The 13,070-nt window shown below is 55.1% G+C and overlaps 1 protein-coding gene across 2 annotated transcripts in view; it reads left to right on the top strand.

Annotated features, from left to right (window-relative positions):
* UXS1 (UDP-glucuronate decarboxylase 1) overlaps positions 1-13,070 on the top strand; it is a 148,013-nt gene that overhangs the window by 65,580 nt on the left and 69,363 nt on the right. For both annotated transcript variants that reach the window (XM_077296603.1, XM_077296605.1), the window contains exons 7-10: positions 1,944-2,048; positions 3,310-3,369; positions 3,682-3,803; positions 4,675-4,794. In XM_077296603.1, the coding sequence (XP_077152718.1) occupies positions 1,944-2,048; positions 3,310-3,369; positions 3,682-3,803; positions 4,675-4,794 (407 nt within the window). The remainder of the gene's footprint in view (positions 1-1,943; positions 2,049-3,309; positions 3,370-3,681; positions 3,804-4,674; positions 4,795-13,070) is intronic.

Below are 13,070 nucleotides of genomic sequence, written 5' to 3' on the forward strand. Positions count from 1 at the left end.
TGTGTTGGCAACGCACTGATGACCCCCGATCATGTGATGAGGGTCAGCGGTGAGAGCACTTCCGGCCGGGAGTGCTAGTTAAATGCCGCTGTCAGTTTGACAGTGGCATTTGACTAGTTAATGGGTGCAGGCGGATCGCGATGCCGCTCGCGCCCATTGCATGCCCATGTCATGCCCATGTCAGCTGTTGAAAACAGCTGACATGTTGCGTCTTTGAGGTGGGCTCACCGCCCGGATCTTCTCTGAACACATTATTTGAGACAGTGTACTTTGGCGAGTCCAACCTTGGTAATTACAATCTGAATATATTTCCGCTTGCCTCCTTCAATCATAAGCTTGGTCTTCTGTTGTGCTGTACATATGCATACTGAGTCAGCACCACTACCACCAGCCAAGACACAATTCTTGGGTCGCGGAGCAGCAAGTTTTTATTTTGGCTAAAGGTTTTTTTTTTAATTCAAAAGTCACAGGTCTTAAAAATTTGCAAGAACTAGGCTCTTTTGGACATGAGTTTTCTTACCGTTCACCTAAATTGACAAACAATCTTTCTTGCCAGGTATAATGTCTCGCTTAATCACTATTGTAAAAATCTTTCATGTTATCCACTTTAGATTTATCTAATGATGTGCCTGGTTTAAAATCAGGACAAGTCATGACATTTTTTTTTATTATTTATTTTTTTTAAATATAGACCCTACAATTTCAGACCACAGGCTGAACAGATCGGAATTTGGGTTTTTCAAATTGACACTGCTCATATAGGGTTTTTTTTTTTTTCCTGTAAGATCCCTATGAGCATAGGAAGCGCCTGTGAATTTTTTTTAAAGCCTTTTTAGATCATATAATTTTTTTTAAGGAAAGCTTATCAAAATTTTGCATTGGAGTCCACATGGGTAAAATGTTAACAAAGATACTCTGGTGACATATCGGGCGAAAGCCTGTATAGTTCTGAGTGGAGTGGTGTTTTTCTGTTTCTTTATCTTGGTTCTAGCCTAGGTTATGAGGAGAAACGTAAAGGCATGCAACACAGAAATTCATTTCTTTTTTTTCAAAACTTTGAAAATTAATTGAAAACTAAAGTATCGTATTTTTCAAACTATAGGACATACTTTTTTTCCTCCAAAAATGTAGAGGAAAATGAAGGGTGCGTCTTATAGTTAGGATATACCTGCTGTGGATGGGGAGATGGGGGAGCAGCAGCAACGGGTCACAGGAGGCTTGAGCTGGTGGCTGCAGCTAACTCCAGTGCCCGATGCTAAAGAGAAATGAATGTTCACTGCATTCCACGCCCATGGGAGTGGAGAGCAGTGAATATTAATTTCTATTTAATTGCGAACACGCTGTTAGTCGCAGCTTACTCCAGTTGCTGGGTGTTCGTGTGTACCTGATACGTAAATGAATTAATATTCACTGCTCTCCACTCCCATAGGTGTGGAATGCAGTGAATATTCATTCCCTTTAGTAGCGGGCACACATGAAAGCCCGGCAGCTGCAGGAAGCTAACACACTGCACGCTATTAAAGATCAGTGAATCTTCACTGCTCCACATGCTCATAGTCCCAGCATGGGGAGCAGTGAGTATTCTGGCAGCTGTCCACCGCTTGTAAGCAGCGCATAACTTAACTGCCATGCGCTGCTTACAAGGATAAATCAGCTGCTGGCATCGGAACAGGACGCCGCGAGGAAGCGCAGGCAGGTAAGTATAATGTTTTGTTTTTCTTCAAATGTTTTTTCTGATGGGGCCATGCCTACCAGGTTGGGGGATATTCGTATAGAATTTACGTGTTTTGCTTCAATTTTTTTTCTAGTTTCCGCCTCGAACTGATAATTGAATTGTAAATGAATGTAAATTTTCAAGAAATAAGCCATTTCACAAATTGGAATTAAAATTCTTAGTTACATGTTAAAATTCACGGTTATACGTGTTTTTTTTTCCTCCACAGTGGACCAGATTTACCATTTAGCCTCTCCCGCTTCTCCTCCTAATTACATGTATAATCCAATCAAGACTTTAAAAACCAACACCATAGGAACTCTGAACATGCTGGGTGAGTAGTTATATAGCATGCACATTAGTGGAACTGCTGTCCATCTTCATTCTTTAATCCAGAGAATGTTTTGCCTTTGTTTCCACTCCTAAATGGCATGCATCCTTATTAAAAAGTGGATTAAAACTAGTTCACGTTCTGCTTTAAGGGAACCTGTTGTATTATGCATCCAATCTGATCAATGGGAGAAGAGCAGATTATGCATAGAGCATTATATTAAGATTTATATTGAATCTTTACCCACAAAACCACATAGACAGAGCAGAGCTTTGAGTCCACTGGATGGTCCTACTTACTAACTGACCAGGATCTGTCTGCACAGCTCTAGGGAAGGCTGTAATTGGGCCTCACTGGACTTGTAAGCATGAAAAGAACAGAAGTTCTGAGCAATAAATTACAAGTTACACTAAATTCTTTCCCACTGATCTATCAATTGGCTCCACTACCCTTGATCTACAAAATTCTGCTGCAGATCAGACGGGTTCCTTTTTTGAAAAAGAACTGTGCTTTCGAACAGCTTTGTCTAGTAGAGGCAGCGGGAAGTAGGGCCGTGCTAATGCGGCTGCAGAAAAAAAAATGGAAAGTTGGACAGAACATGAGGCGAAATGAGTCTACATAAATTATATAATTGTTGTTTTTCGGCCCCTGTTTTTCTTTGATTTTCACATTAGTCAGAAGGCGTAATAGTTTCAAATTTTTGTTCTGTAGCGATAACTTCAGAGGTAATTTTTATTCTCATAGGCAGGATTACAAAGCAAGATAATGCATCACTTATAAAGCAGATGGTCGCCCATAACACATTCTGTTTTATCGGAGTCCATTATTTTATACCAAAATGAAAGAATGAAAAATCTACAATCATAAAAGCAGGCTAGAAAAAATGTTTTGGTATTTGGTTTGAAAGTAGTGAAAAAACGCAAGAGCAAAACGCTTGTTCATTGATTGCATATGTTATGCTGCCTAAAAAGCAATCCTGCTGGGCGCATATCTCTCTGACATAAATGGGGGCTGTGAGCGAACAATGTGATCGTTCTGCCTCTCTACAGTTTGCACATAAACAATCGTTCTTCCTCACGCAGTTTAGATGTTCTATAAAAGGCCAATTTCCACAGGCCGTGGGACTTGTTCTGTCTATTCATGCTCGTTTTCAGCAGAACTCGATCATCTAAATCCGCCGTTGGCACAGATCGGCCTCAGCTCCTGATTCGCTGAACACAGACCTATATACGGTAAATTCATGGTGTTTATTCTGTCTTTTCAGGATTAGCGAAGCGTGTTGGAGCTCGGCTACTACTGGCATCTACTTCAGAGGTCTATGGAGGTAATGGACATTACAGCCGTGTATTTAGCTTACTGCTGAAGAGGTTTCCACTTGGAATCGCTTCCAACATTGTTCCTGCCTCTCCTTATCTTTCCCACCATTATCCCCAGTGTCAGGCTGCAGAGCAAAAGAGAAAGTCCACACTGTGATTAATGATACAATTTCGAATTTTGGGGTCTTTGGCCTTTTATGTTTGTTGTTTGATATAATGGTTCCTTGTAAAGCCCATATTCCTTTTTGGGCTTACTTTCTCATTATATTACATTCACTTTGAGGAAAAGAAATTAATCTCCTCCTATGTTTCATAACCAGATCCAGAAGTCCACCCTCAAAATGAAGACTACTGGGGACATGTGAATCCTATTGGCCCCCGAGCTTGTTATGATGAGGGAAAGCGAGTAGCAGAGACCATGTGCTATGCTTATATGAAACAGGTTGGTCATGCTTACTAATATAGAGAGTAGTATTACTTCTCACCTTGATTTCTTTTCAAAGAAAACTGAAATACTATCACTTCTCATTCTTTTTGTGAAAACCACAAAATTCAGTCTATATCAGCCTTTGAAATTGGGTTTCTTCCATAACTTTCAATGATGCTGAGTTCAGGGGTTCTGGCTGCCAGCCACGGCCACGTCTGGATACAATAATGTCTTGATCTTCACAGCAGTCGGCTTGATAAATTTCAAAGGGTGTTTCATTATGTAAAATAGAATGCGTTTATTCAAGTCACAAATTACGGAATTCATGAACCATGCCAGGGCAATTTTTTATAGACCTGAGGTGACAACGTACAAAAACCTGAAGTGTTTGAGGAGATGGTTTTGTGAATGTCCTTATAAAGGAAATGCTGCTTTTATAACATAATGTCATATATAATACATATTATGCCATATCAAGAAAAGCTCATCACAACTTATTGGAAACATTTACATGGGTTTTCTTTTTCCTAAATGGTTACAATAACAAAGTGCACATAAAAGCAAGCCAGTTTAATTGTCCCTGAACTCACGATGCTGCAGAACCAAAGCTACAGTGGACAGTTTAGGCCAACTGTGCGGCCATGTTGCTGGTCTGTTTTGTCGGTCATTCAGGAACGACCCCTGGAAAGCTAGAAGCCAGGAGGCTGGTTAGTGGTAACCCGCCAAAACTCTTAATAAAAATAACCCTGTAATGTGATACTGGGGGACAGTAATATTGGTAGGAAAATACATACTTATTTGTGTAGGGTGTTATTTTGCCAAACAAACAAAGTAAAATTTTTACTAGAAGAAAATGTGGTCTCTAAACTGCTTCCCTTGTTGGCAGGAAGGTGTGGAGGTCAGAGTGGCTCGGATATTTAATACATTTGGGCCGCGTATGCACATGAATGATGGACGAGTCGTCAGTAACTTCATACTACAAGCACTACAGGGAGAGCCGTTAACTGTAAGTACCACACGGCAAACAGTACTGGTCTAAATGACCCCTAAGGAGTTTCTTCTAATTGAAGGATGGTGTAAACCTCCTGTCCGTTCCTCACCTCCACACGTTCTATTTTCTGCACCAAACCTTTTAGTACGATTATAGGAGAGAAATTGGTCTCTATACCGAACATGATGGAATGAATGAAGATGAATCGACTTCATGAAAGCACTTTTAATAAGCTAAGAGAAGTTGCATCATTAGCAAATAAAATTGGCCAAAGTTGTAATGCCATGTTTTATGGAAGGCATCTGAAACTCGTCCGCTCTGGCACCTCGTCATCGTCCTCATCTTAGTCATCTCTGGCACATCGTCTTGCGCCTCGCCTGCCACCTCGACCTCGTCGTCTGACACCTCGTCCTCCTTCTCGACCTCGTCGTCTGGCGCCTCGTCCTCCTCATCCATGTCATCTGGCGCCGCGTCCTCCTCATCCACGTCGTCGTCTGGCTTCTCGTGTGGAGCTTCGACCCCATCTGCCGTCTAGACCTCGTCTGGCTTCTCGTCCTCCTCATCCTTCTCGTCTGGCACCTCGTCCTCCTTCTCGACCTCGTCGTCTGGCGCCTCGTCCTCATTCACTTTGTCTGGTGCCTCGTCCTCCTCATCCACGTCGTCGTCTGGCTTCTCGTATGGAGCCTTGACCCCATCTGCCGTCTAGACCTTGTCTGGCTTCTCGTCTGCCGCCTCGTCCTCCTTCTCGACCTCGTCTGGCGCATCGTCCTCCTCATCCACCTCGTCGTCTGGCGCCTCGTCCTCATTCACGTCGACTGGCGCCTCGTTCTCCTCATCCACCTCGTCTGGCACCTCGTCGTCCTCATTCACGTCGTCTGGCGCCTCGTCCTCCTCATCCACGTCATCTGGCTTCTCGTATGGAGCCTCGACCCCGTCTGCCGTCTAGACCTCGTCTGGCTTCTCGTCTGCCGCCTCGTCCTCCTTCTCGACCTCGTCTGGCGCCTTGTCCTCCTCATCCACATCGTCTGGCGCCTCGTCCTCATCCACGTCATCGTCTGGCTTCTCGTGTGGAGCCTCGACCCCATCTGCCGTCAAGACCTCGTCTGGCTTCTCGTCCACCTCGTCTGGCACCTCGTCCTCCTCATCCACCTCGTCTGGCGCCTCGTCCTCCATCTCGACCTCGTCATCTGGCGCCTCGTCCTCATCCACCTCGTCGTCTGGCGCCTCGTCCTCCTCATTCACGTCGTCTGGCGCCTCGTCCTCCTCATCCACGTCGTCGTCTGGCTTCTCGTATGGAGCCTCGACCCCATCTGCCGTCTAGACCCCGTCTGGGTACTCGTCCTTGTCTGGCTTCTCATCTGGCGCCTCGTCCTCCTCATCCACCTCGTCTGGCGCCTCGTCCTCCTCATCCACATCGTCTGGCTCCTCGTGCTCCTTCTCGACCTCGTCGTCTGGCTTCTCGTATGGAGCCTCGACCCCATCTGCCGTCTAGACCTCGTCTGGCTTCTCGTCTGCCGCCTCGTCCTCCTTCTCGACCTCGTCGTCTGGCGCCTCTCGTCCTCCTCGACCTCGTCGTCTGGCGCCTCTCGTCCTCCTTCTCGACCTTGTCGTCTGGCGCCTCTCGTCCTCCTTCTCGACCTTGTCGTCTGGCGCCTCTCGTCCTCCTTCTCGACCTCGTCGTCTGGCGCCTCTCGTCCTCCTTCTCCTTTCCAACCTCCGTCGTCTGGCGCTTCTCGTTGTCCTCCTTCTCGACCTCCGTCGTCTGGCGCCTCTCGTCCTCCTTCTCGACCTCCGTCGTCTGGCGCCTCTCGACCTCGTCGTCTGGCGCCTCTCGTCCTCCTTCTCGACCTCGTCGTCTGGCTTCTCGTGTGGAGCCTCGACCCCCATCTGCCGTCTAGACCTCATCTGGCTTCTCGTCTGCCGCCTCGTCCTCCTTCTTGACCTCGTCGTCTGGCGCCTCTCGTCCTCCTTCTCGACCTCCGTCGTCTGGTGCCTCTCGTCCTCCTTCTCGACCTTGTCGTCTGGCGCCTCTCGTCCTCCTTCTCGACCTTGTCGTCTGGCGCCTCTCGTCCTCCTTCTCGACCTTGTCGTCTGGCGCCTCTCGTCCTCCTTCTCGACCTTGTCGTCTGGCGCCTCTCGTCCTCCTTCTCGACCTCGTCGTCTGGCTTCTCGTGTGGAGCCTCGACCCCCATCTGCCGTCTAGACCTCGTCTGGCTTCTCGTCTGCCGCCTCGTCCTCCTTCTCGACCTCGTCGTCTGGCGCCTCTCGTCCTCCTTCTCGACCTCCGTCGTCTGGCGCCTCTCGTCCTCCTTCTCGACCTTGTCGTCTGGCGCCTCTCGTCCTCCTTGTCGACCTCGTCGTCTGGCGCCTTTCGTCCTCCTCGACCTCGTCGTCTGGCGCCTCTCGTCCTCCTTCTCGACCTCGTCTGGCGCCTCTCGTCCTTCTCGACCTCGTCGTCTGGCGCCTCTCGTCCTCCTTCTCGACCTCGTCGTCTGGCGCCTCTCGTCCTCCTTCTCGACCTCTTCGTCTGACGCCTCTCGTCCTCCTTCTCGACCTCGTCGTCTGGCGCTTCTCGTCCTCCTTCTCGACCTCTTCGTCTGACGCCTCTCGTCCTCCTTCTCTAACTCGTCGTCTGGCGCCTCTCGTCCTCCTTCTCCTTTCCAACCTCCGTCGTCTGGCGCTTCTCGTTGTCCTCCTTCTCGACCTCCGTCGTCTGGCGCCTCTCGTCCTCCTTCTCGACCTCCGTCGTCTGGCGCCTCTCGACCTCGTCGTCTGGCGCCTCTCGTCCTCCTTCTCGACCTCGTCGTCTGGCTTCTCGTGTGGAGCCTCGACCCCCATCTGCCGTCTAGACCTCATCTGGCTTCTCGTCTGCCGCCTCGTCCTCCTTCTTGACCTCGTCGTCTGGCGCCTCTCGTCCTCCTTCTCGACCTCCGTCGTCTGGTGCCTCTCGTCCTCCTTCTCGACCTTGTCGTCTGGCGCCTCTCGTCCTCCTTCTCGACCTTGTCGTCTGGCGCCTCTCGTCCTCCTTCTCGACCTTGTCGTCTGGCGCCTCTCGTCCTCCTTCTCGACCTTGTCGTCTGGCGCCTCTCGTCCTCCTTCTCGACCTCGTCGTCTGGCTTCTCGTGTGGAGCCTCGACCCCCATCTGCCGTCTAGACCTCGTCTGGCTTCTCGTCTGCCGCCTCGTCCTCCTTCTCGACCTCGTCGTCTGGCGCCTCTCGTCCTCCTTCTCGACCTCCGTCGTCTGGCGCCTCTCGTCCTCCTTCTCGACCTTGTCGTCTGGCGCCTCTCGTCCTCCTTGTCGACCTCGTCGTCTGGCGCCTTTCGTCCTCCTCGACCTCGTCGTCTGGCGCCTCTCGTCCTCCTTCTCGACCTCGTCGTCTGGCGCCTCTCGTCCTCCTTCTCGACCTCGTCGTCTGGCGCCTCTCGTCCTCCTTCTCGACCTCGTCGTCTGGCGCCTCTCGTCCTCCTTCTCGACCTCTTCGTCTGACGCCTCTCGTCCTCCTTCTCGACCTCGTTGCCTGGTGCCTCTCGTCCTCCTCGACCTTGTCGTCTGGCGCCTCTCGTCCTCCTCGACCTTGTCGTCTGGCGCCTCTCGTCCTCCTCGACCTTGTCGTCTGGCGCCTCTCGTCCTCCTTCTCGACCTCGTCGTCTGGCGCCTCTCGTCCTCCTTCTCGACCTCGTCGTCTGGCGCCTCTCGTCCTCTTCCTTCTCGACCTCCGTCGTCTGGCGCTTCTCGTCGTCCTCCTTCTCGACCTCCGTCTGGTGCTTCTCGTCCTCCTCCTCGACCGCCTCCTCCTCGACCTCCGTCGTCTGGCGCCTCTCGTGGTCCTCCTTCTCGACCTCCGTCTGGTGCTTCTCGTCCTCCTCCTCGACCTCCGTCGTCTGGCGCCTCTCGTCCTCCTTCTCGACCTCCGTCGTCTGGTGCTTCTCGTCGGCCTCCGTCGTCTGGCGCCTCTCGTCGTCCTCCTTCTCGACCTCCGTCTGGTGCTTCTCGTCCTCGACCTCCGTCATCTGGCGCCTCTCGTCATCCTTCTCGACCTCCGTCGTCTGGTGCTTCTCGTCGGCCTCCGTCGTCTGGCGCCTCTCGTCGTCCTCCTTCTCGACCTCCGTCTGGTGCTTCTCGTCCTCGACCTCCGTCATCTGGCGCCTCTCGTCATCCTTCTCGACCTCCGTCGTCTGGCGCCTCTCGTCCTCCTCGACCTCGTCGTCTGGCTCCTCTCGTCCTCCTTCTGGACCTCCGTCGTCTGGTGCTTCTCGTCGTCCGCCTTCTGGACCTCCGTCGTCTGGTGCTTCTCGTCGTCCTCCTTCTCGACCTCCGTCGTCTGGCGCCTCTCGTCGTCCTCCTTCTCGACCTCCTTCGTCTGGTGCTTCTCGTCCTCCTCCTTGACCTCCGTCGTCTGGTGCTTCTCGTCGTCCTCCTCCTCGACCTCCGTCGTCAGGCGCCTCTCATCCTCCTTCTCGACCTCCGTTGTCTGCCGCCTCCTCCTCCTCCGTTTGGCTTACCGACTCCACAGCCCTGCTCGTATGGCGCCTCGACCTGGTCCGCCTCCTCCTCCTCCTCCGTTTGGCTTACCGACTCCACAGCCCTGCTCGTATGGCGCCTCGACCTGGTCCTCCTCCTCCTCCATTTGGCTTACCGACTCCACAGCCCTGCTCGTATGGCGCCTCGACCTGGTCGTCCTCCTCCTGGCTTACCGACTCCACAGCCCTGCTCGTATGGCGCCTCGACCTGGTCGTCCTCCTCCTGGCTTACCGACTCCACAGCCCTGCTCGTATGGCGCCTCGACCTGGTCCGCCGCCTCCTCCTCCTCCGTTTGGCTTACCGACTCCACAGCCCTGCTCGTATGGCGCCTCGACCTGGTCCTCCTCCTCCTCCTCCTCCTCCTCCTCCTCCTCCGTTTGGCTTACCGACTCCACAGCCCTGCTCGTATGGCGCCTCGACCTGGTCCTCCTCCTCCTCCGTTTAACTTACCGACGCCACAGCCCTGCTCGTATGGCGCCTCGACCTGGTCCGCCGCCTCCTCCTCCTGCTGGCTTACCGACTCCACAGCCCTGCTCGTATGGCGCCTCGACGTGGTCCGCCTCCTCCTCCTCCGTTTGGCTTACCGACTCCACAGCCCTGCTCGTATGTCGCCTCGACCTGGTCCTCCTCCTCCTCCTCCTGGCTTACCGACTCCACAGCCCTGCTCGTATGGCGCCTCGACCTGGTCCTCCTCCTCCTCCGTTTGGCTTCCCGACTCCACAGCCCTGCTCGTATGGCGCCTCGACTTGGTCCGCCGCCTCCTCCTCCTCCGTTTGGCTTACCGACTCCACAGCCCTGCTCGTATGGCGCCTCGACCTGGTCCTCCTCCTCCTCCTTGCTTACCGACTCCACAGCCCTGCTCGTATGGCGCCTCGACCTGGTCCTCCTCCTCCTTCTCCGTTTGGCTTACCGACTCCACAGCCCTGCTCGTATGGCGCCTCGACCTGGTCCGCTGCCACCTCCTCCTCCTCCTCCTCCGTTTGGCTTACTGACTCCACAGCCCTGCTCGTATGGCGCCTCGACCTGGTCCGCTGCCGCCTCCTCCTCCTCCTCCGTTTGGCTTACCGACTCCACAGCCCTGCTCGTATGGCGCCTCGACCTGGTCCGCCTCCTCCTCCTTCTTCTCCTCCTCCTCCTCCGTTTGGCTTACCGACTCCACAGCCCTGCTCGTATGGCGCCTCGACCTGGTCCTCCTCCTCCTCCTCCTCCTCCTCCTGGCTTACCGACTCCACAGCCCTGCTCGTATGGCGCCTCGACCTGGTCCGCCGCCTCCTCCTCCTCCGTTTGGCTTACCGACTCCACAGCCCTGCTCGTATGGCGCCTCGACCTGGTCCTCCTCCTCCTCCTCCGTTTGGCTTACCGACTCCACAGCCCTGCTCGTATGGCGCCTCGACCTGGTCCGCCTCCTCCTCCTTCTTCTCCTCCTCCTCCTCCGTTTGGCTTACCGACTCCACAGCCCTGCTCGTATGGCGCCTCGACCTGGTCCTCCTCCTCCTCCGTTTGGCTTACCGACGCCACAGCCCTGCTCGTATGGCGCCTCGACCTGGTCCGCCTCCTCCTCCTCCTCCGTTTGGCTTACCGACTCCACAGCCCTGCTCGTATGGCGCCTCGACCTGGTCCGCCTCCTCCTCCTCCGTTTGGCTTACCGACTCCACAGCCCTGCTCATATGGCGCCTCGACCTGGTCCGCCGCCGCCTCCTCCTCCTCCGTTTGGCTTACCGACTCCACAGCCCTGCTCGTATGGCGCCTCGACCTGGTCCGCCTCCTCCTCCTTCTTCTCCTCCTCCTCCTCCGTTTGGCTTACCGACTCCACAGCCCTGCTCGTATGGCGCCTCGACCTGGTCCTCCTCCTCCTCCGTTTGGCTTACCGACGCCACAGCCCTGCTCGTATGGCGCCTCGACCTGGTCCGCCTCCTCCTCCTCCTCCGTTTGGCTTACCGACTCCACAGCCCTGCTCGTATGGCGCCTCGACCTGGTCCGCCTCCTCCTCCTCCGTTTGGCTTACCGACTCCACAGCCCTGCTCATATGGCGCCTCGACCTGGTCCGCCGCCGCCTCCTCCTCCTCCGTTTGGCTTACCGACTCCACAGCCCTGCTCGTATGGCGCCTCGACCTGGTCCGCCGCCGCCTCCTCCTCCTCCGTTTGGCTTACCGACTCCACAGCCCTGCTCGTATGGCGCCTCGACCTGGTCTGCTGCCGCCTCCTCCTCCTCCTCCTCCGTTTGGCTTACCGACTCCACAGCCCTGCTCGTATGGCGCCTCGACCTGGTCCGCCGCCGCCTCCTCCTCCGTTTGGCTTACCGACTCCACAGCCCTGCTCGTATGGCGCCTCGACCTGGGCCGCCGCCGCCTCCTCCTCCTCCGTTTGGTTTACCGACTCCACAGCCCTGCTCGTATGGCGCCTCGACCTGGTCCGCCGCCTCCTCCTCCTCCGTTTGGCTTACCGACTCCACAGCCCTGCTCGTATGGCGCCTCGACCTGGTCCGCCTCCTCCTCCTCCTCCTGGCTTACCGACTCCACAGCCCTGCTCGTATGGCGCCTCGACCTGGTCCGCCTCCTCCTCCTCCTCCGTTTGGCTTACCGACTCCACAGCCCTGCTCGTATGGCGCCTCGACCTGGTCCTCCTCCTCCGTTTGGCTTACCGACTCCACAGCCCTGCTCGTATGGCGCCTCGACCTGGTCCTCCTCCTCCTCCGTTTGGCTTACCGACGCCACAGCCCTGCTCGTATGGCGCCTCGACCTGGTCCGCCTCCTCCTCCTCCGTTTGGCTTACCGACTCCACAGCCCTGCTCGTATGGCGCCTCGACCTGGTCCGCCGCCGCCTCCTCCTCCTCCGTTTGGCTTACCGACTCCACAGCCCTGCTCGTATGGCGCCTCGACCTGGTCTGCCTCCTCCTCCGTTTGGCTTACCGACTCCACAGCCCTGCTCGTATGGCGCCTCGACCTGGTCCTCCTCCTCCTCCGTTTGGCTTACCGACTCCACAGCCCTGCTCGTATGGCGCCTCGACCTGGTCCGCCGCCGCCTCCTCCTCCTCCGTTTGGCTTACCGACTCCACAGCCCTGCTCGTATGGCGCCTCGACCTGGTCTGCCTCCTCCTCCGTTTGGCTTACCGACTCCACAGCCCTGCTCGTATGGCGCCTCGACCTGGTCCTCCTCCTCCTCCGTTTGGCTTACCGACTCCACAGCCCTGCTCGTATGGCGCCTCGACCTGGTCCGCCGCCGCCGCCTCCTCCTCCGTTTGGCTTACCGACTCCACAGCCCTGCTCGTATGGCGCCTCGACCTGGTCCGCTGCCGCCTCCTCCTCCTCCGTTTGGCTTACCGACTCCACAGCCCTGCTCGTATGGCGCCTCGACCTGGTCCGCCTCCGCCTCCGTTTGTCTTACCGACTCCACAGCCCTGCTCGTATGGCGCCTCGACCTGGTCCTCCTCCTCCTCCTCCTCCGTTTGGCTTACCGACTCCACAGCCCTGCTCGTATGGCGCCTCGACCTGGTCCTCCTCCTCCTCCTCCGTTTGGCTTACCGACGCCACAGCCCTGCTCGTATGGCGCCTCGACCTGGTCCGCCTCCTCCTCCTCCTCCTGGCTTACCGACGCCACAGCCCTGCTCGTATGGCGCCTCGACCTGGTCCTCCTCCTCCTCCTCCTCCTCCTCCTCCTCCTCCGTTTGGCTTACCGACTCCACAGCCCTGCTCGTATGGCGCCTCGACCTGGTCCTCCTCCTCCGTTTGGCTTACCGACTCCACAGCCCTGCTCGTATGGCGCCTCGAC

The sequence above is a fragment of the Ranitomeya variabilis genome, chromosome 3, assembly GCF_051348905.1.
Source record: "Ranitomeya variabilis isolate aRanVar5 chromosome 3, aRanVar5.hap1, whole genome shotgun sequence".
NCBI lineage: Eukaryota > Metazoa > Chordata > Amphibia > Anura > Dendrobatidae > Ranitomeya > Ranitomeya variabilis.